The 26,499-nt window shown below is 39.0% G+C and overlaps 2 protein-coding genes across 4 annotated transcripts in view; one reads left to right on the top strand and one right to left on the bottom strand.

Moving 5' to 3' along the window:
* The first annotated feature begins 334 nt into the window (after window positions 1-334).
* Window positions 335-5,349, top strand: LOC134818255 (uncharacterized). The gene is made up of 2 exons (XM_063827744.1): window positions 335-956; window positions 4,139-5,349. Exons 1-2 carry the CDS (start codon window positions 419-421, stop codon window positions 4,879-4,881), a joined length of 1,281 nt encoding a protein of 426 aa, XP_063683814.1. The 5' UTR covers window positions 335-418; the 3' UTR covers window positions 4,882-5,349.
* Window positions 5,350-8,778: 3,429 nt separating this feature from the next.
* The window catches only part of LOC134817783 (carboxyl-terminal PDZ ligand of neuronal nitric oxide synthase protein-like), an 86,644-nt gene continuing 68,923 nt past the window's right edge, over window positions 8,779-26,499 (bottom strand). For 2 of the 3 annotated variants that reach the window (XM_063827108.1, XM_063827110.1), the window contains 12 exons: window positions 26,321-26,421; window positions 17,939-18,010; window positions 17,649-17,744; window positions 13,865-13,947; window positions 12,753-12,861; window positions 12,483-12,589; window positions 12,184-12,301; window positions 11,870-11,974; window positions 11,460-11,564; window positions 11,054-11,179; window positions 10,765-10,911; window positions 8,779-10,541 (listed from right to left, as the gene is read on the bottom strand). In XM_063827108.1, coding sequence (XP_063683178.1) covers window positions 10,497-10,541; window positions 10,765-10,911; window positions 11,054-11,179; window positions 11,460-11,564; window positions 11,870-11,974; window positions 12,184-12,301; window positions 12,483-12,589; window positions 12,753-12,861; window positions 13,865-13,947; window positions 17,649-17,744; window positions 17,939-18,010; window positions 26,321-26,421 — 1,214 coding nt within the window. In that variant the 3' untranslated portion in view covers window positions 8,779-10,496. The remainder of the gene's footprint in view (window positions 10,542-10,764; window positions 10,912-11,053; window positions 11,180-11,459; window positions 11,565-11,869; window positions 11,975-12,183; window positions 12,302-12,482; window positions 12,590-12,752; window positions 12,862-13,864; window positions 13,948-17,648; window positions 17,745-17,938; window positions 18,011-26,320; window positions 26,422-26,499) is intronic. The other variant, XM_063827109.1, reaches the window with a different exon arrangement.

Here is a 26,499-nt window from a genome sequence, read left to right as displayed (position 1 = left end):
TATGATGTTGCATTCTGATTTATGATGCACCATTATTGATCGTGCTCCAGCCATTAGTTGTTACCGATTTACCTGTTACCAGCATACCAATTCTATTCTAGTAACTCAACGCTTATACATCACTTCCCGACATAACAGTATATATTTTGCTTTTGTTAGAGGTTAAAAGCCGCGTATATTAGGCTTGACCGAACTAATTCGGCTTCATCTTACGTCAAAATACTCAACACAGTTAATAAGGTGTAATTCTTGAGATTTTTCAAAAATCACGTGACAACAGTATCCGTTACAATTAAACTAACAAGGAAATTTGTCCAACTTCTTCACGCCGCCCTGTATTGTATATCAGATTGTATATTTGTTGGTTGTTTTGCAGCTTTAGTACTTGCAATTGAGACTCGAGACCACTCTCGTTGTCATGTCTGCTGTTGATGCCGTGACGGAAGGTACAGAGAATCAGCCCTCTACAGAATGTGTGATTGAACATGACACGCCCCAGTCTAGTCTCGAAATGAAGGAGGACCAGGAAAGCTCTAGAAGTCCGGATTTATCTATTGGAATAGAAACTGCGGATATAACTGCTGACGATAAAGAAAGGAGCAGCATCTCAGAGGAACTTGCTGAAATTAAAAAATCCAACGAGATAGGTTCAAATGAAACGCTATATCATAACACCAGAGATAAAGATGATATCAAAGCAAAAAATGATGATTTAAAGGCATCTTTAAACGCAATTTTTGCGAGAAATGAAAGCAGAAATCAGATAAAAGAAGAAAAAACTAAAGAAGATGCTGCTGAGGAAGAAGAAAAGAAAGACAAAATTGAAGATTCTACAGTTTTGAAGAAACAAGAATCTGAGGTAGGGAAGAAAGAAGAAGATAAAAAGAGTGATGATACCTTTTCAAACGTGGTACCTGATGTAATTGTTGAAGAAACAGAGGAGGATCTCAGTCAAGGTACCGTTTAACGCACGCATCACGCAAATCACGCATGGCATGTTACCTGATCTAGCCTTACTTATGGTTTCATTCCAATTTCCATTTTTGATGGGCGTGAACATTTCGAAACAGTATAATATATAGTTAATCGGGCATATAATTTGCATCCCTAATTAGTGTTCCCTTTGAAACTCCCGTTTCTTGGTTAAGTATTGTGACTTTAGTCCCAGGCCCCCCTCAACTTTCATCACAGCAATTTCATACTCTCAGTGTGCTCATAAAATAAGTTTCGCACGAGATCGTTTGAAAGTAGGTTGCATACATACGAAATAACTGCGAGTATGCTAGTCATGACGCCTCTATTCTTGTAACTAAAGTTGAACAATCAGAACATTAACTTTAATACTTGTCATAATTACCCCTAATATTGATATCAACCATGCACTTGTGTACATGTTTACTATAAAAACATGGATTATTATAGAAGTGTAATTTATTTTCATGACGGTAGCATGTGCTACATGCATGTGAACGTCAAACTGACACGTGGCCAGGTCAAAACTGGCACGTGACTTGGTCAAAACTGTCACGTGTCCTGACGTCTTGACAGTGGTGATGGTCGATGATAATCACTGTATATTGTACCGGCAAGTAGTAGCGGACTCACTCAAATGTATCGTGCATAAAAATGTCACAGAAGTAGTATGTTGCAGAATGTTGAATATTACAAGATTTTACAGTAGAAATCATGTAGATTTCTGATATGTGACTGATAAGCTAGATGGATATGCTACACATAAAGCTGGATAGCAAGTAACTATATTTGCTTTGTAGAGCAAGTTTTAAGGTTATCCAGTTCTTTCTTTTTTCGCACCAACTTTACTAAATATCTGGCCGTATATGATGAATTTTGAACCGGAGTATTGGTGGTGGCTGGTCAGAATTGTTCAGGTTTTTTCACAAAATTTCAAATCTTGAAGATTTGGTCAACATTTCGCAACAATAATGATAACATCGTCAAATTGTCTAGATTTACTTCAGGTTCCGACTTCCGTTAGTTTCATAAGTTAGTTCTGTTAGTCCTAACGGATCTCATAATCACTGATCACCTACTTTAAAGTGCAAGTGCTCAAACTTTGACACTTTATTAAATTTGATATAAAATGTCAAATTTAATTTCAAATCCGGATCATAATAATGTTCCTGCTCATAATCCAGATCTGTCATCCTTAACCACCTACAACTACTACTAGTAATACTACTACTCTACTACTGCAAGGTGTAGCCCAACTAGTACGAAGGGTTAGATCATGTACGAACCCCGCAATTTTAACATATCAAATAAAATTGGGTGTGATGCTGCCAGATCGCGACTGCTTTTCTTCCACCACAGAGAAAGGCTCACTTTGAATCATTCAGTAATTTTTGTGGCTTTGCTGTTAAATTTAATAATTTTTAAAAAATGGTAAGGAGATCTTTTAACATAAATACGTGTTCAGTTCATACCATCAGGCCTGTTAGTGAGTTGGGATGAGGTCTTTTAATCATAACATTAAACTAAACTGTCAGGTAAAATATTACGATATTACTTGGTGATAGCTTTAAAAGTTCATTGTTTTACGCCAATACACCACCATATAAAGATACAACATGTCAAGTAATGTATGATCCTAATGATAGTAATGTATCCTGATGACGTGTAGCAGGTGCCAAGTATCGAGAGAGGAGAATCGTCTTAGTTTGCCTTATTTAACACTTCTGTAGTAAACGCTGTCCAAGCGAGTAATATACATCTTCGTGAACTGTAGCTAGTTAGTTTCTAGTAGCCTCAACACAGCTTATCACTGTCCTATTGTTTGTTGTTACATGTCTATTATCTATATTCGTAGTTCTGATACTTTTACTTACTTTAACCGGTTTGAATTTCACATTCCAGTTGTTATCTGATTTAAAGTAGATTAGCTAATTAAGCTAATTACTTAATTGAATAATGAGTTATTTTCCGCACCTCGTACGGTCGTTTTACACGTATGGTTCTTGTGACTGATGATCTTATATCTGAACATGACAGATGACACTGACTCTCAAATACTCGCTTTATTCCACGTATATTTAAATAACATTTGGTCGTAACTTGGTGATCTAACTGTCCGAGAGAGACAATTGTGATTTCAATCAGCTTTGTCAGCTTTACTAGTGATGTGTTGTCTACTTTTACAGTGTACAATCATAGTCATTTACATGGAATTTTCCAGAACTTCGCTGATTAATGACATGGTTTGTTCACGGGTGGGTTATTGATTACATTAGTTGAGGCTTGTTGTACTTATAACCATTTCAGTTTGTCAATTTTTGATGTGATGAACACAGCTCATAACATAGCTCATAACATGAACTCGTACATATTCGTGTATATAACGCAGTAATTGATCATGTCTATAAAGGGCCCGATTCCTGAACCGCATGGAATCAGAAATAGAATCCACAAATTCCTGAAATTCCACGCATATGTTCAGGAATCCTTAGCTGTTCTCTAACTCAGACAGCATCTGGTTATTTCCCGTACTCTTACTCCCCAAGTTCCGCCTCTATTTCCTGACATGTTATGTTATTTCCTTTAATGATCAGTCCTATTATAGAAGTTTTGTGACACTAGATAATTACGGTTGACGTCACAGCGTTCGTTGTCGTGATTACGTTTGTTCCGACTAACTAATATACGAGTACTCTACGTTCAGTTTTGCTGTCAAATTTTGCTTTTTGTTTTTTACTGCCGCTCAAACTTTGTACATTTAAGGGTAGGGAATGTTGCTTTTTGCTTGAACTGTATGTTGCACAATTTTCTGAAGCCTTTGATGTTGAACGCTGTGAATGTCTCATTATTCATTTAATCTCCTTGATTTTCATTAACTGATGTTCATGTATTCTGTTCTATTTGGATGACATTTCCAATCTCTTTGATGTTATAATGCTCGTAACTATTTAAAAACCAGTGCCACTTTCTTCGCGTTGTGATCAGTCATCAGCCTCGCACAATAATGAGACATAAGTAGCTATAATTACAATTACACTATTTACAATTCAGGTACAGTCATACCTGATTTGACTTACAGATAAATCTATGAATCAAGCTTAATCTCGTTTCTTATGAGATTTCTGACATTCATGTACCATATTCTTACATTTTAATGAATTTTCAGGCATGAAGAGCAGCGAGGAAAAGAAACCTAGATTTACGTTTTTTAAGAAAAATAAGAAAGCAGCCGAGCTCTCGTTAGACTCCGAAAAGAGTGACAATGAAAGCAACCAATCAGGGGGATTTAACCGGCGCAACAAGATGTTCAACCCATTCAAATCAGTTCGCAAAGCAGTGAACAAGTACAGAACCACACGGCGGCCCGCGCCTGAAGTGGAAGTAACACCACCGGTTATTATAGAGCCTGAACCGATAGACCCCGCCAACTTAGAGGAAGTTAGACAGGAAGTTTGTGTGGTGGAGGATATCAGGAAGAACAGACCAAAAGGCCCTCAGGGTCGGAAGAGGAGGAGCATGAGACCCATTTCCACTGCTGATGGATCACAAGCTGGTACCCCTGTTGAGGCACAGTTGGAGGACATGTTAAATGGGAACACGGGGAGTCGGTCTAACAGTGTGGTTAATGGGAACAGTCTGTCTGTTGGTCACGTGAAGTGCAAATCTGTCAGTGAGTCTGTCAGTGAAAACGGGCCGGGTCACGATCCTCCAGAGTCAGATTTGATGAAGTCTGATGTTGGTAATTTGGCATCTAGTTCACAAGAAACGGGAAACACTGGTCAGGAAAATGCTGAAAGCAGTAAGGAATGTAAGAAGGAATGTGATGAGAAAGATATCAGTGTCCAAGGTGCTTCCTGCATCAGCGGACTCGGGGATCTCTCAAACATCGGCACCAGTGAGGAGTCTTGAGAAACCCTCATTTTTACTGCCTCAAAATAGACATTAGTTTTATAGCTTGTACATGATGGTAGTTTAATTTCTAGAAAAGTCTTGCGTTCTGATGGAATACATTAAGGTTAGTGCGTTTGAAGAGATCAAACATTAATCATCTAGGAAAAACTATGAGTATTAGAAAAGTTAACTTAACTAATACTTTCCTTCATTAATTTGTCTATTGTTTATCTTACTGCCAAAAATTAGTTAACACTTTTTGCTTTGCTACTATAAATTGTGAAATTATTATGAGTGATGACGGTAAATTAGTAAATTGAGTCATTTCGTTTGCTTGACTACGGGAAAGTGTAATTTAGATTTTGGAAACAATGCCGCATGCTGTATCTTTTAAATTTTGTTATAACTTTGATAATTAAAGATAATGATAATTATGTGTTACATTTTGCTATTTGCTATATAACCTTGATTAGTAAGGCAATTGAATTTGTATTTTTATTGCATAGTTATTACTTTTTTCTTCATAAATTTGCTACAAAAATCATAGTTTGTACACAAATGTTGCGCAGTAAATATATTTAATGTAATGTGATATTTTGTTTTATACCGAATATGTTAATAATTGGAGATTTTACTTTCATTTTTAATTCTTCGTTGTCACAAAAATGGACCAGGAGAAAAAAATGTTTCAAGTCACAAATTTAAAAGTACTCATTAATTTCAAATGAATGAAACTAAACAGCTAAATGGTGAACTTAACAAAAGTCAGGAAAGATGATTTACCGGCCATAAATACACAAGGCTGCAGACTCTAAAGTTTGAAATTTAATGAAACTAAGCATGAAACTATTTATGAAACTAAACAGCTAAATCTCGAACTAAATAGAAGTCTAGAAAGATATATAAATACACAAGGCCGACGAAATACAAATTTAAACGAATATCTCTACATATCTTTACTTTAGGGTTGGAAGCAGAATACATCACAGTACATGCTAGCTTTTCAAATCCTACAAACGTTTGGACTCTTACATTCTAGGTAGCTGGATAACACTAAAATGTTGTGTAGATAATTTCTAACACAATCGAATGCATGAATAGTATTCAAACAACTGAAGCCTACATGTACTCTAAAGTCCGATTTACCGCGTAGTTTGGGGTTATTAGGAAACAGCCGCGGAAACCGGGTTCGCGGAAGCCGGGACTGTGTTTATTGTATATACTATTATAGGGGACGTGTATGGAATATTCGCGTCCATAATTATTTGAAATGAATAAGGAAAGATTGAAAGTTTATTTGTAAAACGTTGCATCTGATAACAAACCTGTGTCGTGAAACTGACTAAAGTATAAGAGGCATCATGTAGCCGGTGGGCCGGACATGATACGACATATCTCGACACGTCGGGGTTTGTCGGGGTTTGTCAGGGTTCGTCGGGGTTTGTCGGGGTTTGTCAGGGTTTGTCGGCTGTGTCGGGGTTTGTCGGGGTTTGTCGAGCCTGGAGGCTTTTTTTTTTTTTTTTTTTGAGTCTCCCAACAAAAAGCCGATACGGAGTCATCAAGCTTTACGTGGAAAAACACTACACAAGAAGGCCTCATGTAGCCGGTGGCCCCGAGGCAAAACCCCTCGACAAACCCCGTCTGTCGGGGTTTGTCGGGGTTTGTCGAGCCTGGAGGCTACATGATGCCTTATAAGCACGAACTTGCTTCAAACTGGATAAAGTTGTTATGGTATTGAGGGTCGTTATTTGAACACTTTACAATGTGGTTAATAGTCTCGGGTCTTATTTGACGCTCTTAAGATGTGGTCAAATATGAAACCTTATAAATTCCAATACGCTTAAATTGCATACCTGAAACTTGAAAGCTAGTTTAATCTATTTTAATTTAATTATTCTGCATGGAGGATTTATACTAGCAAATTGATATAAACTGAAAGTATAAATTCACAAGTCCGACGTAAGTTTATATTCTCATAATTTGGTGAAGCAATAATCACGTCATGCTATTTTCAATCCTAAACTGACTACATTTAGTAGCTGGATAACACTAAAATGTTTTGTAATGAATCTCTACACAATCGATGCATATAGTATTCATAACAACTGAGCCACTGTCTCTAAAGTCCGATTTACCAGGGAAGGAACACCCCGGAAACGAGTCCGGGCGGAGGTTTATTTTGCATTTATAATAATTCTGTAATCCCCTCACTATATAATTTTATCCCGCTCGCGATCGCTGAATAAAATGGCAACTTCTATAATCCTGCCCAGCTAATTTGGTCAAATTAGTTTGTGTGATATGGAATTTCGCGCCTTCAGTGTTTTGATGAGTGATACGTGACTAACTTACGCATTGGAAATGTCATATATGGTTAAACGTAGATCTGATAAATAACTTGTTCGTATGTCTAATTATGGCTCAGCACACTGCTTACAACTGTAAATTTCAAATTAATGAGGAGTTCCAGAAGTTAATTTGACCTTAATTTGTCTAGTGATATACCTGTATATAGTCGTACTTATGACTTCAGTGAAGATATCACTTATTCTCCAAACTTTAATTTGCAGGCTCGAACTCATCCTTTATATCGATATTCATATTTCAGTTCAATACTTCTACGGAATAATGTTAGCATAAGCAATTTCATGTATAATGATTTTTCATTGTGTCCATTCCATTTACATACCAACGATCCAACGGCTAGAATAAGATGAAAAGCAATTTGTTGGTCCAGCACTAACCGAGCGGTCATAAAATTAACACACCTTAAGTATATTGAATAAGTGCTAATAGCAGTCGGGTAATTTTATAAAATCCCTGTGTCGCACAATATATAAATGGGTCGGGGAAAAATTGAATATAATTGCAATGCCGGGTTATGTGTAACTAGAATTCGGATAATAGAAAATAAGAAAATGAAAATTTTAAACTCGCCCTGTCGTGAAATGACTAATGAACATCGATTGCTTCAACTGGACATATTGATTATTATTACGGTCGCGTCATTGCACTTTTCTGTGGTTAATGCCCATATTGAGATCAAGATGTGGGCAGAACCATAATCATAGTTTTGAGAAACTACATTTTTCATTTTATTTTATTTTCGGTTGCAGAATTTATATACGGAAAATGTACGGCGCAAAGACAATTTTGTATACAAACATGTGCAATTCACATTTACTGTGACAGCGCGCGTTAGCCGAACGCGCGCGTCGCGTGGATGATTGGACGCAATTAATGGTCAATATTGATTGCGCGCATTCATATCGTTCGCCTATCCGGTCACCAATATATTTAACTTGATAATCCATGAATATGCATCCGATAGTAGGTGCGAATGCATGCCAAAGGAACTAAGATCTTACTGAGAGTCCAAAAAACAGACAATGGAGCACATAATTGGGCGGGGACGACTGTCGAAGAAGCGGGAAACTATTAAGACAGTCCCTGCTCCCTAGGTGAGGCTATATCGATTAGGCACACTACTATACGGCCCGCAATTCATTCATACGGGAACCTGGTAGATTGCAAGGTAGATGCGGGACACGGATATATGGAGAAAGTTATCTGGCGTAGAACTTAGTTCCTAGTATAGATGTAGTAGTATTCGTATTGTATGGATGTCAAAGATCTTAAAAGATGGGTGTTTCTTGTGATAGGCTCTTAACGGATTGGGAATGTTCGAAGCTCTGTATGGACGTCTTATCTGGACGCCACAATTAGTCCAGTTCAGAAACAGAGTTTGGAGGTGCGGCCACTGATGAGATGCCTCCTTAGATATGGGTGATGTGTTGGAACTGACATCTAGGTCACACCCCCGTAATTGTACTTTTCGAATGTCAGGCCAGTTCCAGATTGACGAGATGCTACACATTCTATCAGACATAACATTTTTTAAAATAAAACACCTTATTAAAATCAAAAGTAAATTTAATCAAAGATAGTTGAACGAACATAAACACAAGGACATAAAACGAGATTCCTCACTAGGTGTAAATCTAACACGGATATAATTCAGCTTCTCAGCTGACATTTGACAGTGTTGAATATATGGATTTAGCCCTTCTGTAAAAGTTATAAAACTCAAAGTGTCTTTCCAATTTTACTTTAATTGATTGATAAAGAAGAAAGTTTTGATAAGACCATTTTGACGATCTTAAATATCTAGGGATGTTTCATCTGAAGTTGTTCAGTTACAGTTACCGATCATTGTGCTACCAGTAACAGTAAATATATTAATTTGGGGAAGATATACCGAATAAGAATATCTTTGTATTTTGTAAGTAAAAAATTCGTTCTAATAAAGCACCCATCTTGAAACACGAACACGTATCTACGTTAGACCTGTGTAATACTAGTCCCTAATGTTATGGTTATCATGGTTCAATAATAGAATTCAGGTCTTGTCAAATTTACCTATCGTCTAATCATATGCATTTATTGTATCTTTAAAACACTCAATCTCATAATATTCAACCCTTGAAATTATGCTTTCTTACATTTGGTTAATACATCTGACTTAAAAACTCAAAATATAAAACATTGCAATATACCGGTATCGTAAGTAAAAGTTTGATCCAGATCCTTCTCTTACAAAAACAGTGTGCGAAAGTACGTTTATAGAGTTCCAATAAAATGTAACTCCTCTCATGCGACGTTTGAAAGATTCTACTGACCGACGTGAACACAAAACTCCTCTTTAGATTAAATAATTTCTTTCTAACACAATTGCATGGGCAGGAAACACCTGTTTAAACATTTGGATTTGGAGGATTAGGAAGAGCTGCCTGTCCATCTGCACAAACTTGATATTGACGGTATACTGACACGAGTCATTCTATGACTCGTGTAATTACTTCATAGTTGAATTATAAGTCTTGCAAAATTGAAAAATTAAAGGCCATTAGCCAATGATCTTAAACACAGTCAATGTTTGGCTCATACCGTCATACCTTTAAAATCAAAATAGCTGCAGATGAACAGGTTTGGTTGCTCGTCAATTCAACGATAAGAAGTCTGAAACTTTAGGATCAAACATGCAGGCTCGGGTATAATATCTCATATCTTACAATGAATAACGATACAAATTTTTCATAAAATAGTAAGTGTTTAAGAACGATCGATTTCAGCTGGTGTCCGCCTTAAAACATGATTTTCCCAGGCCCCAGGGCTCTTTGGAAAGTTAAACAATCAATATATTGGAGACATGTTGCTGTAACATATTCCTTAGATCTACCCTTTAAACTGCTTATTAATTTTCATACATTTGTTTAAATCTATGATAAAGTGAAATATAAAACTAAACTTATACCTAATATTCATATTACTTTGCCATACAGACCGGCCCTGTCACGCATCGCACGTGTATCTACTGTTTATAAATTCTTATGAACACTGCGCGTCGGGGAATTTACACGTGCACGTTAACTTGTGTACATTTGATTATATTTATAATACCAACCAGGCTAATCCTTCTTGTATGATAGCTTTATTATATACAGAGTGATTTCCAGCACTTTCTGGCGACGTTTTAACACTCGAGATATGTATCCTTAAGAGAGATATGTATCCTCTAGATACGTATCACCACGCTCAACAGGGATGTCTGACAATAAGAGTTCTCACAATCTTTAATGCGCGTTCTCTTCGTCAAACGGCACCCAGTTTTGGCGAGCCTGAAAAGCAAACTTGTTATTATATTATTTTTTTAAATATCACACGAAAACCGTTCTTTACTGATTGGATGATCAGAGTTGCAAAAAAATTGGAAAAAAATTTGAACTGTGTATTCTAATACACGATAAATACAAACACACACGCTGTTTCCAGTCAATCAATCTGGAAGAATAGCTAAAATTGATAAAAGTGAAAGTGAAACTAGGTGAAATCCTAACAAACCTGCTGAAGAGGAATGAGAGTATCCTCAGCAAGAGGTACGGGAGTGTCGAGTAAGCTCACGTTATTATTGTTATTGTTGTGAGCTATGGTGGGTGTACCGGGCGTACTTACAAACGGCACGATGGGGTTATGCGTATTCCCGATAACCTGACGAGAAAGTTAATACTTTATTTTAAGATATCTTATACATGTAATGTGTGTCAATCAGTGAAACTTCTTTTAATCGTGCATCAGCACCGTTAAAAGTTTGATTTGATTTATAGTTTTAAGAAATAATAAGAATATTAACTTTGGATAGCGTTGATAGCTTCAAATCATCGATCTCATTACGCATTTGTTTCATCTGCATCATGAGGTCCTGATTTTGCTTTAGAAGCGTTTCGTTTCTGTTATTTGCTTCAGATCTTGATTGCATCTGGAGGAAGAATTTACTTTATAAAAAATGGAAAAGATACACTGACAAAAACCGGGAATTTCAAACATTGACGTATAATAATTAATTTATATAAACAAGATTTTTGACAGATTTCAGACTTCCCCAGGTAATGAGTTTTGTCGTAATTCATAAATTGTCGGGAGCAGCCATCGTATATGCTCAATATTCCCACCCGATCATTACAAGCCAATATCACACAAACACTAATTGAAAGGAGTTCCTAAGAATATAAATATTTGTATAAAATCAAATGAGTAACCTCTTTTTCCATCTGTTTGCGAAGCATGTTTATCATGTTCTGCATTGCTTGATTCTGTTGTGTTAGGGCCTGTCCTGGTTCCGGGGAAGATGTTGCTATTGGACCCTGCAAAATAAATTAATATTAGTCACATTTTAAATGTGATACCTGACGATAAGCTTAATCTTTGTGATTATTCCTTCTCATTTTAGCGAGCTTAGTCCATATTCCACCTATATTGCCTTATCAGGTAGCAAATCTTCCAATTCCTTGTCTGTCTTTAAATGGTGAATGGTCTGTTGTAATCTTGCTTGTTCGGCACAAGTCTTGTCAGTTGACAGGTTGAATGTAAGTCAGTCTAGCCGTAGTTGTCAGTTTGTTCAATACCAGTCACTGTCAGCGCGAGCGGGTCCTCACTCCTCAAAACTCACATTGACGCTGAAAGCTGAGGGAACAGGAGAAAGTATGGGTCCCTCTTTGTCTGTTTCAGTGAAAGTATCTGACCCTCCCAACCCTTCGTCCGTTGTGCGGGCCTGCTGGGCATTATTACTAGGGTTTTTGCTTTAGTAACACAAGGTAGTTACTCTTACCATGGCTGTGTTACAGGGTCATGGCTTTGATAGTGACATTTTACAGAACGACCACAGCTACAGGGTTAAGTAAGGGATAGTGAAAATGTGATAACTAATAGGAAAAGTAAAACAAACCATCTAACTCAAGGATAGGAAAGAAAAATTAAACTTACATCTGTTTTATCCTCGATAGAAGCACTGCCAACAGAACCCTCGATGGAACCAGCCTCGATCTTCTGAGCTTCCACTTTTTCTTCCTCGTCAGGGGTCTTATCAGCTGGTGGGGTCTCCCTGAGAAGATGTAGGAGATTATTAATCTATTTGGACATAGCAGTGATATTTAAACATGATGTTATAAGAGTTACAAAAATAATGAGCAGAAGGATTAAAGATACCTTTGACTGTTGAAAATTTAATCGAAATTAATGCAATAATGTTATGAAGTCACTGCATCTGTTCTAAAAATACTTACGCAACAGGATCTTTGTCCTTGTTTGTAGTGGTTTCTTTCTGCTTTTGTAACTTGTGGACCACTTCAAAAGCCTGGCCCATCGTTCGAACTACTCTCAGAGCTTGAGACTGAAAGGCATGACTTACAGATTGTATACATCAGCGTAGAATGTTATCTAGCATATTTAAAGCGTGTTTGTGAAATATCTTAACTTAACAGGGGAACATGTTTTTCACGAAGATCATCAAACGCCCAAACACCCTGCGGTTTTACATGTTGAGGGGTAAATACCTTTTTCTTAGCCTTGAAAACGTAACATTTAAAGGTGTTGTCGGGTCCATCCCGCGCTATGTAGGAGAATATTTTCAGGTCTTGGGAGTCGTGTGAAACGTAGAACACTCTGGAAGGAATGAACATTAGATCACAATCCCTTCTAACCTCACAACAATTTGATACTCAAGAATTGAAACATTCGATTGACTTCCACTTCCTCATGCTTGGGAATGCTGACTACTATAACAAGAATGTCCATTGTCCTGTACTATATAATCTAGATAAAGGATCAGCTGATAGTATCAGTTATCAAATTCTCCTATACTGATCGTTTGCTATGCGTTATGTCTAGAGCTGAAGGAATTTTTGAACGCTCTAGACATCCGCCTAGCTCTATCATAACAAACACGTTATCATGAGCGCGCGCGTGGTTCTACCTAAATGCTGTCAATTACTATATGCGGAATGCCGAAAAAGTGCATTTTCCCACACTTAACGGCTTGCGCGCGAGACCTAATTTCGGTTGGTTTTGCCTCCCAAAATCAAAATAATTTACCAATTTTCGTAAAATCAAGGTTTAAATTTGTTTGGAAACTGAACTGCATGGCAAAATGCGAACCAAATTGTTTGTAATATTAGTTCTCTTATTGACCCAGCCTAAGTCACGTCAGAATAAGAGTTATTCAGGTATGCGATACACAAGAAAGCGATTGTTTTTAATAGTCAAAACAAGAAAGCAATCATGTTAAACACATTGAGGTGTTATAAGAACTAGGTCGCCCTAGGCGGTCTAGGCTGGGCCAAAGCGGAGTTACCGTAGCCTTTAACAAATAATTACTAAACATCCAGACGGAATCATTTCATGTGGTTTAAATCTTACACAACTATGGGTTTACTTAGAAACATGAAGTAAATTTGTTCAATCGAAAGTTTTAAATATTATTTAACATTTGTGACGATTTTATCAGTTCTTTTATTTTGCAGCCAAGCATGAAAATACCAATTACGTGTAAACGGCGAGTATAAGAATTTGCATGATAAGGAGTAAAGTTTTAATTTGATGACCTAAACGTTTCGACACTGGACACGTTAATTATCTTAATACAATTATGTACCCTGAAAGAACTTACTTGAATATGGTATGTTCCATGATCACTGGACCAGTGGCTTCCATTAACTGCTGTTGCGGGGTTTTCCTTATCAACCTTCGTTTCTGAAATTATCCAGGTTAAGATTAAAATTGAACGGTATAATATACGATAGCCAAATATAAGGGTGAAAGGTGCAGTGGTTTATGTTATGTTGAAGGTATTAAAATCAGGTAATATTTATGTTTATACAAATATTTCTGATAAATAATTACAGAGTAACACACGAATTGTAAGCCATTTTTTAGTTATATATCACCGTCTATTTGTTAACGTTAATTTTCAGTTTATAAACACTCAGTTTAGTTATGTATATTTAGAAACTGTCTGTACATAATATGTTGCATACAGCAAATACTCTACATTTACATATACTGCTATTGACTATCAACAATTTGCAAATCAATCTAGATGTATCTGTATAGGGCGATATTACGACACATATCTATTAATTTTAAAATTCAAATAAATATCGACAATGAGGCAACATCATGCTTTATAAAGATTTAGGAGATGTTCATGAAACTTAGCACTACCAGACTGCAGCTGGAGCTACACAACTACCTTACTCGGGAATATTATAGCGGGTTAATTTATGACTGGGAAAATTAATGACCGGGAAAAATATGGCGGAATTTTCCAAAACCCACCAAGCATCAAAATGTATTACTATTAGTTTACCTTACTCGGGAACATTATAGCGGGTTAATTTATGACTGGGAAAATTAATGACCGGGAAAAATATGGCGGAATTTTCCAAAACCCACCACTTTATCCCAGTCATAATATTCCCGAGTAAGGTATGTATGTTATGCACATATAACTGCAATCTACTCCATACTTCCATAGGACTACAGCCTAATCTCATTCATGTTTATAATCATGTGGGCTAGATTAATTACAGTTCACTGTCTTATATACAGTTACATACAGTTACATACATGGTATGCAAGCTATAATCACTAGATTGCTAAGAGTGACAATTTGAAGAATTGCAGAGCTGTAGAGTTGAACGTTGGATAGTAATTGTCGGATGTTCATTAGCTGCTCTTAGAATGCGTGGTAGAATGTTATTGTGGAGGTACATTACTGGAGAGGAGGTTAAACTGTAACTGTGTTACCACAGTTACTACTACTGCTACTGCTACTGCTACTGCTACTACTACTGCTGCTGCTGCTGCTGCTGCTACTGCTACTGCTACTGCTACTGCTACTGCTACTGCTACTGCTACTGCTACTGCTACTACTACTGCTACTGCTACTGCTACTGCTACTGCTACTGCTACTGCTACTACTACTGCTACTGCTACTGCTACTGCTGCTGCTGCTGCTGCTGCTACTGCTACTGCTACTGCTACTGCTACTACTACTGCTACTGCTACTGCTACTGCTACTGCTACTGCTACTGCTACTGCTACTGCTACTGCTACTGCTACTGCTACTGCTACTGCTACTGCTACTGCTACTGCTACTGCTACTCCTACTGCTACTACTACTGCTACTGCTACTCCTACTACTACTGCAGTTTATAAACTAAGTAGAAATATTAGATATACTGGTACGGTAGGTGAACTGAGCAGTGGTCACGGTATCGCTTCTGGAACATGATACTATTACTTCCACTTTTTAGGGATCTCTGATATAAACGGTGCAGCTTCATACCAGGTTCCAATATAAAACCTGCCACACTGCGGTGTTTTTGTACATTCCGGTAACAGGTGCGGGTATGTCATCTAAATACCGGGGAGGAGGGTTGTATAACAGCATATTTACCTGTATTAAAAGTATTGTAGGTACCGTGCACATGTTGACCGGGCATGTTGGAGACCGGGTCAGGGATTAGCTTCATGTATAAGCTGCACAGCTGTGCTGCTACACTATTCACAGTTATGCTACTGTAGAGTGTAGCAAAGTGCTACACCATTCACAGTTATGCTACTGTAGCAAAGTGCTACACCATTCACAGTTATGCTACTGTAGAGTGTAGCAAAGTGCTACACCATTCACAGTTATGCTACTGTAGCAAAGTGCTACACCATTCACAGTTATGCTACTGTAGAGTGTAGCAAAGTGCTACACCATACACAGTTATGCTACTGTAGCAAAGTGCTACACCATTCACAGTTATGCTACTGTAGCAAAGTGCTACACCATTCACAGTTATGCTACTGTAGAGTGTAGCAAAGTGCTACACCATTCACAGTTATGCTACTGTAGCAAAGTGCTACACCATTCACAGTTATGCTACTGTAGCAAAGTGCTACACCATTCACAGTTATGCTACTGTAGAGTGTAGCAAAGTGCTACACCATACACAGTTATGCTACTGTAGTAAAGTCTTACATCATTCACAGTTATGCTACTGTAGCAAAGTGCTACACCATTCACAGTTATGCTATTGTAGCAAAGTGCTACACCATTCACAGTTATGCTACTGTAGCAAAGTGCTACACCATTCACAATTATGCTACTGTAGAGTGTAGCAAAGTGCTACACCATACACAGTTTTGCTACTGTAGCAAAGTCTTACACCATTCACAGTTATGCTACTGTAGCAAAGTGCTACACCATTCACAGTTATGCTACTGTAGCAGAGTGCTACACTATTCACAGTTATGCTATTGTAGCAAAGTGCTACACCATTCACAGTTATGCTACTGTAGCAAAGTGCTACACTATTCACGTTTGCCACAACGTGGCCGTTACAACAAGCTGCATCTCTCTTTACTATTTCCAAATAACATTACTTAGATTATTCTTTAGATATCTAAATTCTAAATATGGATTTCACAACGAAAGTAGATAGATGATAATTTAAATAGATTCTGCGAGATAGCTGATGATTCATCTTAATAATAAAGTTCTGTTGAATTCAATAGTTCTTTGTAATTTAATAAGTTTAATGGCTTATAGTTTAAACATATTATAATTTATAGTTTAATAAACTTCTGTTGTACATATTAATGATATACAAATAAAGTTCTTTTGTATTTAATATTGTAGGCATTGGTGGTCTGAATAACAGTACTGTAAAGTACAGTTAGTACTCAGCACACGTAATTGCTAATTAGTATACTAATTGCTAATTAGTATGGTCACATTATATTTGGTATAACCAATTATCTATGTTCCTCTAATTAAATATTATGTATTTAATGAGATCAACTACTGGACATAGCCATTAACCATATGCCATACAAATTTTGAAGCTGTCAAAAAGTACACCATATTTAAAGCCATAAATAGATGAGTAAACTTAAATTTATACTAATGTTTGACACGGTATATTTACGTGTAATTTTTAATCACTATCCACATTTTGTTGGTGATGAATAATATCAAAAACCCCCTAAATCCTTCGTAAGTCGATGGATTTCATCTCAATAAATGGAAAATTAAATTTCTTCATTGACTGATCAATTACAGTAAAACTTCGATAATCGATATACAATAATACCAGGCCTCTTCTTTTCCCTACTAAGTTTTAGTTAATCAGCCCTTGTGCAAGAAATGTGATTTATCAAAGGTCATATTACATCTAGCGGGTGATGTAAGTAAATGTCGGGCTGCATTCCATCACAATACGACACAATACTGCATATATAAGATCCCTAATTTGGGGTTTATGGGACACTTGGCAGGTTATGAGGTTATTGAGGCTACAGCTACTGAGGATTGGGATCATGCACTTTTCATGCACTTTTCCTTTCTCCCGAGAGACCCGGTTTGACTTTAACTGAATAAAAATTAAACAAAAGTTTCTCACCCTTTTGGTTTTAAGTCTTCGCGATGTTTTGACTCCTTCTTGAGATATAAAAACATAAACTTTCTGTTTCTTCAATCTCTTCATTTTATACTCGTACTGAAGAACGAGAATAAATTCAATTAAACAATTAATGAAATAAATTAGGAAACCAGTGTTAAATTTAGAAATCGAGCCATTGGCTAGCACATATTTAGTTTACTAAAGACTTTTATTTACGCGACATTTCAAGTCTTTACGGGTGTTTAAATTTCTTCTGGTTTCAGTATACAACGAATTTAGATTAAACTCACCCGAATTTTTCTCATTGATGTAATAATCTCTAGTCGTGAGCTTGGCCGCGGTACTTCTTGATATCCGATGAACTGAAAATGAAGTTAATGAAAATGTAGGCCTTACACTGTGCTTTCAGCAATACTCATAATACTCATAACAATCAATTTAAGACCAAGCCTGGATACATAATGTAAAAATTAGAGAAATATTTAAATTTTGCCATTAAACTACTCATTTAATGTTGATTAGTTATCAAGTAAACCTTTGCACCCCGACAACACTATTTACTGTTGTAGACATATTCTGTGGGATAAACCGCGACTTTCCCCCACTAACCCACCAAAGGAATAATTTCATTTTTATTACACCAAATTTGTATCAATTATATCCAATGCAATATTGCTGGCTACTGGAGGTTATGAAACAGCTGGTGTGAGAAACAGAAGCTTGTCTTAAATTCAAGAAACTAAATTGATGAAGTCCTCTACTGGTTCCTTCGAGCGATTAAAAACTATCTTGGGTTTAATCACATTAATCACATGTCTGGTTTCGAAAACTTCAAGAAACATTTAAAGGTTTGTGGGACAAGAGAACTGTGATTGTTGAAGGCTGCCAGAACACAGATGTAACAAATTGTCGTAAGAGTAAGATTAACCACACAAACTGGTATACCACGCACAATGGTACTCCTCAAAGAAGCAACCGTATATATTTTGTACGTGTAACTTAAGGTTTTTTTTTTACATATTTGATAGATTTACAGATCTGGCTTGACAAAAATTTTCAGAAAAAATCATGTTCGCGGGAAGCAAAAATCCGATGGGTTTTTTAGGGGGGAGGGGTAGGGGGTTGAGGGGGGTTGGGAAGGGTTGTCACATGACGAGAATTTTTTTGCAAAAATTAAACAATCTTTATTTGTTGATATTATTCACCCCTGTTGCCTAGAGTGGTGGGTCTGCACTTGAGAAGAGTGGGTCTGGCCGCTAGAATGGTGGGTCTGCAATCTAGAAGTGGGTCTGGCAACCAGAATGGTGGGTCTGCAATCTAGAAGTGGGTCTGGCAACCAGAATGATGGGTCTGTACCCTTAAAGAGTGGTCTGACAACCAGAGTGGTGGGTATGCACTTGAGAATAGTGGGTCTGGCAGCTAGAATGGTGGGTATGCAATCTAGAAGTGGGTCTGTTAACCAGAATTGTGGGTCTACACCCTTGAAGAGTGGGTCTGACAACCAGAATGGTGGGTCTGCACTTGAGAAGAGTGGTTCTTGCGGCTGGAATGGTGGGTCTGCAATCTAGAAGTTGGTCTAGCAACAGAATTGTGGATCTGCATTCGAGAATAATGAGTCTTCACTCTAGAAGAGTGGGTCCGGCAACCAGAGTGGTGGGTCTGCACTTGAGAAGCGTGGGTCTGGCCCCTAAATGGTGAGTCTGCACCCTTTAAGAGTGGGTCTGACAACCCGAGTGGTGGGTCTGGACTTGAGAAGAGTGGGTCTGGCAGCTGGAATGGTGGGTCTGCAATCTAGAAGTTGGTCTGGCAACCAGAATGGTGGGTGTACGTACAGTGTACACCCTTGAAGAGTGGGTCTGACAACCCGAGTGGTGGGTCTGGACTTGAGAAGAGTGGGTCTGGCAGCTGGAATGGTGGGTCTGCAATCTAGAAGTGGGTCCGGCAACCAGAATGGTGGGTGTACGTACACCCTTGAAGAGTGGGTCTGACAACCAGAGTGGTGGGTCTGCACCCTTGAAGAGTGGGTCTGACAACCAGGGTGGTGGGTCTACACTTGAGAAGAGTTGGTCTTGCAGCTAGAATGGTGGGTCTGCGATCTAAAAGTGGGTCTTGCAACCAGAATTGTGGGTTTGCATTCTTGAAGAGTGGGTCTGACAACCAGTGTGGTGGGTCTGCACTTGAGAAGAGTGGGTCTGGCAGCTAGAATGGTGGGTCTGCAATTTAGAAGTGGGTCTGGCAGTTAGAATGGTGGGTCTGCAATCTAGACGTGGGTCTGGCAACATGAATGGTGGGTCTGCACCCTTCAGGCTTAAAGAGTGGGTCTGACAACCAGAGTGGTAGATCTGCACTTGAGAAGTGTGGGTCTGGCAGCTGGAATGGTGGGTCTGCAATCTAGAAGTTGGTCTGGCAACCAGAATGGTGGGTCTGCACCCTTCAGGCTTCAAGAGTGGGTCTGACAACCAGAGTGGTGGGTCTGCACTTGAGAAAAGTGGGTCTGGCAGCTAGAATGTTGGGTCTGCAATCTATAAGTGGGTCTGGCAACCAGAACGGTGGGTCTGCAGTCTGCACCCTTAAAGAGTGGGTCTGACAACCAGAGTGGTAGATCTGCACTTGAGAAGAGTGGGTCTGGCAGCTGGAATGGTGGGTCTGCAATCTAGAAGTTGGTCTGGCAACCAGAATGGTGGGTATACTTACACCCTTGAAGAGTGGGTCTGACAACCCGAGTGGTGGGTCTGGACTTGAGAAGAGTGGGTCTGGCAGCTGGAATGGTGGGTCTGCAATCTAGAAGTTGGTCTGGCAACCAGAATGGTGGGTGTACGTACACCCTTGAAGAGTGGGTCTGACAACCAGAGTGGTGGGTCTGGACTTGAGAAGAGTGGGTCTGGCAGCTGGAATGGTGGGTCTGCAATCTAGAAGTTGGTCTGGCAACCAGAATGGTGGGTGTACGTACACCCTTGAAGAGTGAGTCTGACAACCCGAGTGGTGGGTTTACACTTGAGAAGAGTTGGTCTGGCGGCTAGAATGGTAGGTCTGCGATCTAAAAGTGGGTCTTGCAGCCAGAATGGTGGATCTGCACTTGAGAAGAGTGGGTCTGTCAGCTGGAATGGTGGGTCTGCAATCTAGACGTGGGTCTGGCAGCTAGAATAGTGGGTCTGAAATCTAGAAGTGGGTCTTGCATCATGAATGTGGGTCTGCACCCTTGAAGAGTGGGTCTGGCAATCAGAATGGTACGTCTACACTCTAGAAGAGTGGGTCTGGCAACCAGAATGGTGGATTTTCGCCCTAGAAGGGTGAGTCTGGAAACCAGAAAGGTGGGTCTACAATCTGGAATAGTGGATCTGGCAACCAGAATTGCGGGTCTGCATTCTAGAATAGTGGATCTTCACTCTAGAAGAGTGGGCCTGGCAACCAGAATGGTAAGTCTACACTCTGTCAACCAGATTTGGGGGTCTATAAACTAGAATATAGGAGATATGGCTACCAGAATTGTGGGTTTGGACAATCCGAATGGTGGGTCTTCACTCTAGAATAATAGGTCTGGTGGGTCTACACTTTAGAAGAGTGGGTCTGGCAACTAGATTGGTGTGTCTGCAATCTATAAGAGTGGGTCTGGCAACCAGAATAGTGGGTCTGCAATCAAGGGAATCAAGATGAGTGAGTCTGGCAATCAGAATGGTGGGTCTGCACCTTAGGGTAGTGTGTCTGGAAACAAGAATGGTGGGTCAGAATTCTTGAATAGTGGGTCTTCACTCTAGCTAAGAGTGGGTCTGGCAACAAGAATGGTGGGTAAGAATTCTAGAATAGTGGGTCTTCACTCTAGAAGAGTGGGTCTGGCAACCAGAATGGTAAGTCTACACTCTGTCAAGTGTCAACCAGAATTGGGGGTCTAAACTAGAATATAGGATATATGGCAACCAGAATTGTGCGTCTGGAGTCTAGAGTCTAGAATAGTGGGTCCGGCAACCCGAAAGGTGGGTCTTCACTCAAGAATAGTGGGTCTGGCAATCGGAATGGTGCGTCTACACTCTAGAAGAGTGGGGCTGGCAACCAGAATGGTAGGTCTTCGCCTTAGAAGAGTGGGTCTGGCAACCAGAATGGTGGGTCTGCATTTTAGAATAGTGGGTCTTGACTCTATACCTACTAGAAGAGTGGGTCTCCTCTCTAGAAGAGTGAATCTGGCAACCAGAATGGTAATTCTTCACTCTGTCAACCAGAATTGGTGGTCTATGAACTAGAATATAGGAGATATGACAACCAGAATTGTGGGTCTGGACTCTAGAATAGTGGGTCTGGCAACCAAAATGTTGAGTCTGCACTCTAATAGAGTGGGTCTGGCAACTAGAATGCAGACACGTAGCCAAGGGGAAGACCCCAAAAAAATAAGCCCCCTAGTCCCCATGGTCGCCTGGTAAGTGGGCTGTGTTTATGACTGTTTGATTAAACGACACGACAGGCAATCGACTTTAGCATTTCGTAAATTATTCCCAAATCCCACTATTTTTTTTTAAATTTGAAAATTCAATTAATTATTATATATAAATCAAGCGTTACATTGGCTGGAACTGAGACTTAATGGTCTTTTTAGGGATCCATCGGTCACAGGCTGCATCAAGAACTCCTCTGAATCGACTCCAGGCAAGATAAGGATCATTACACCCAAATATACTATCCCAATCGATGCTAAATAACTCAGAATTCAGGCCCCTAAAATTACCTTTACTATAATTAAAGATCTTTCTTTTAGGCTGCTTAATATACTTTGTCTTAACATCAATGTCAAATGTGATACAAAAGTGGTCGGACATACACATTTCGTTTTGATCTAAAACTTTAACATTCTTAATAAGGTTCTGAATGTTAGTGAACACAAGATCTAAGGTGTTGCCTGACTTGTGAGTAGGAGAGCTAATAAGTTGTGTATGTCCGAGGTCATCAGTGAGAAAATTTACAAAGCTAGAATGTAGCTGGCAAGTTGACTGACCATCTGGCCAGGAAATCGAAGCTAAATTAAAGTCCCCTACCAGAATATGCCTTTGCAACTTTCTGGCAGATGCTAAAGTAACAAAATGTTTCTTGAAAGATTCAAAATTATCTAAGCCAAGCGTTCCTACTCTATAGAATGTAGATATGCAAAAGTTTCTTCCACACTGAGTCTTAATTATGATGGATAATAATTCAGCTTGAACACTATACTAACCTTTGAGAACTTTAGACTCGAAATATCAATGTCTGTTCTATGGGCAATCAGAACACCACCACCGTTTTTTCTGAATTTCTTGGGCTGGGTTGCATCCACAGGATGCGATCTTAAGGATCGATCAAGCCTAAATACTTTGTATTTGTCAGGGAGCACCTCATTACTGAGAATGGAATTTTTCAGCCATGTCTCGTTTAGAATAATGATGTGAGGCTTATGTTTGTAGATATAACCATGGAATTCATGTATCTTGGTCATATTTAGTGGTGGTGTTCCTGATGCTAGATCGCGGGTATTTAGGAAACCATGGACATTATTGTAAACAACGGATAAATTTGGTCTAGGGTTCAGTAAGGAACAATTACAAATTACTATCAGGGAAATATTAAGGAGAGATAGAAAAACCAGACCACACCTAGACATGACCCCAAGCCAGCTGCAATATGTACTTATTCCATTCAATGTGACAAGTACTGAGTTCCCCCCTAGCCCCCAACTTTGTATTATTGTAATGTCTGAAATTACAAATTTCTAATGCCAAATGTCGTCTGAAACACCCTATTTCTCAAAAATTTTCCGGGGGCTGCACCCCCAACTTTGTATTATCGCCGTCCTACAAATTTCTTTAATGCCTAATGTCGTCTAAAACAAATAATTTCTAAAAATTTTCTTGGGGGCTGCGCCCCCCCCCCCCCAGTCTCCCAACTTTATGTTATTGTGATGTCTGATTATTACTGTGCCCCCCCAGCCCACCAACCTTGTATTATTGTAATGTCTGATTATTGCTGTCCCACAAATGTCGTCTGGAACACCCTATTTCTCAAAAAGTTTCCGAAGGCCAGGGCTGCGCCTGCCTAGCCCTCCAACTTTGTATTATTGTGATGTCTGATTATAATTACTGTCCTACAAATTTCTTTATTGCCAAATGTCGTCTAAAACACATAATTTCTCAAAAATTTTCTGATTGGCTTCGCCCCCCCCCCCCTCCCTAGCCAACCAACTTTATATTATTGGGATGTCTGATTATTACTGCCCTACTAATTTCTTTAATGCCTAATGTCGTCTGAATCACCCTATTTCTCAAAAATTTTCCGGGGGGTGCGCCCCCCTAGCCTCCCAACTTTTTATTATTGTGATGTCTGATTATTACTGTCCTACAAATTTCTTTAATGCCAAATGTCGTCGAAAACACATTATTTCTCAAAAGTTTTCTGGGGGGCTGCGCCCCCCCCCCCCGGCCCCCCAACTTTATATTATTGTGATGTCTGATTATTACTGTCCCCAAATTTCTTTAATGCCAAATGCCGTTTTAATCACCCTATTTCTTAAAAATTTTGCTGGGGGTTCGCTCCCCTAGTCCACCAACTTTATATTATTCTGATGTATGATTATTGCTGTCCTACAAATTTCTTTAATGCCAAATGTCGTCTGAATCACCCTATTTCTCAAAAATTTTCCGGGGGTTGCGCCCCCAAGCCCACCAACCTTGTATTATTGTAATGTCTGATTATTGCTGTCCGACAAATGTCGTCTGGAACACCCTATTTCTCAAAAATTTTCCGAAGGCCAGGGCTGCGCCCCCCTAGCCCCCCAACTTTGTATTATTGTGATGTCTGATTATTACTGTCCTACAAATTTCTTGCCAAATGTCGTCTTTAACACATAATTTCTCAAAAATTTTCTGGGGGGCTGCGCCTTCCCCCCTCCCTAGCGAACCAAAGGAGCTTCGCCCCGGCTACGTGTCGTGTCGGGCTACGTGCCCAGAATCGAAAAAACTTAATCTTTAAATGAATAACGGAACCTTCATTATGAAGTTACGAGATGATAATATAATTGGGAGGCAAAGTGGGTATCGGGCTTGGGGCTCATAATGCGCAAAATTTGGCCGCTGTCGAGTGGGTCTGCCTAAAATTCACAGATCTAGCTATGGGTCTGAGACATTTGTAAAAAAAAAACCTTAGTGTAACTTTGTAATAAAAATGAGGATAGAAGTGGGATCGCATAATCAGCGAAAATATGCGGCATATTTTCGCTAATTATGCGATCCCGCATATTTGATATGCCGTGCCCAAATGTTGCCTCTGTTCCTAAACCTTAGAAGTCAACACTGATAACCCATCTTACCAAAAATGGGAAATATGTCAGATAATTTATCAAACACATGTATATCTCACACATAGTCATTAACATGTCACAAGAAATATGCCAAACATTTAGAAGGGCTGAATTTTGGCAGACATACACCTAACCAATTTCAGGCGTTAACACATGCTGCACGCTGTGTCTCCAGGCTGTGTGCTCTGGACCGTTCGAGAACAATTTCAGCGGTTGCAGAATACTTCCAGAGGGTTCCTGGACAAAACCGGCCGTTCCCCCATCTTCCCTTCATCACTTGAACGAGTTGTGCGTCAACCTATCTGCCTGGTGATTGAGGGTAGGCGGGGTGGCTCGTGATGACCACATGACATGTTCAATAAGTTGTATATAATATATTATATATTATGTGTGTGTGTGATGCACATCACGCGTATATTGTGACACCTACTGCACTCCCACAAACCGAATAGCTGTTATTTTATGAGGTGGAAAATTGGGAGTGGTGGCTGGTGAGTAGTGAGGAAGGACAAAACTTTTCATTAAGCGGTAAAAGTGGTAAAGGTGGTAAAATAGAACAGTGATAGTGGTCTCACTAGTCTATCATGGCTGTTAGATAACTAGTTAATTAGATGATTAGTTAGATAACTAATTAGTGTGTCCCCTGATTTGATTGATGTCATGTTAGCAATGTTTGGACGATTATCTCTATATCATACCATCCATGACACTGTGTGATTACAACTATGAGTCTAACGAAATGAAGCCGTTACATTAAAATCTAAATTGTAAGTTATATCAAACGCTCTTCAAAATACAGACGACAAAGTTTCTACGGCACTTCATTAATATTCATTATTCATTATATTGAAACATAGGTGTCCCGTGTCTGCTTCCACGGCATTTCTGTTCACATAATTGCTTCAGGAGCAACTTTTACTTTCGAGTTTCCCTGGTGTTTGGATATGTGCCCACTGCCCATTACACAAGCTTATTGTCAAGCTTATTACCAAGCCCTTTGCCAGTTAGAGACATTACTCTCAGCTATAACCCTACATTATGAGAACATGAGGGTAGTGACACTGTGACACTGCACTGTGACACTGTGTAATAGTACAGCTGGTTCAAAAACCTCACGTAGAACTACTGAGTACAGAATATTACAACATAAGCGCGGATGATTGTGTATAGTTGGCTGACAGAACTACAAATCACAATGCACCCCAGCTCTCCACACTCCAGCTCCCAATGCGATCAGCCCTGAGCGCTAACAATATCCCGATTTTATAAATTTGGCGGGCTTCCCTCGTTTGTTTTGACACGTGACAGATCAGCCAACCAATCAACAGCCGAAGAGAGACCAATCAACGTTAATATTTACCTTGACGGGGAAAGTAATGCCGTGTTGGAAGATATCGTCATTGTGGAGAGGCAATCTGACGTCGTCTCCATCATCCACAACCTCGTACTTCCCCGTACCTCCTGCAGGACACGCATGTTATTATATTATTACTATTTATAGCTGCATAATATATTATTCATATGTAAGTATGTTACAGT

The sequence above is a fragment of the Bolinopsis microptera genome, chromosome 7 (genome assembly GCF_026151205.1).
Source record: "Bolinopsis microptera isolate Bmic1 chromosome 7, MBARI_Bmic_1.0, whole genome shotgun sequence".
NCBI classification, from domain to species: Eukaryota; Metazoa; Ctenophora; class Tentaculata; order Lobata; family Bolinopsidae; genus Bolinopsis; species Bolinopsis microptera.
This window is presented reverse-complemented; position numbering and strand designations above follow the sequence as displayed.

Excerpts from the sequence above, each read along its gene's own strand:
- LOC134818255 (XM_063827744.1), top strand. The coding sequence starts at position 419 with ATGTCTGCTGTTGATGCCGTGACGGAAGGTACAGAGAATCAGCCCTCT. Across the intron at positions 957-4,138 it reads AGAGGAGGATCTCAGTCAAG|GCATGAAGAGCAGCGAGGAA; the intron begins GTACCGTTTAAC and ends ATGAATTTTCAG.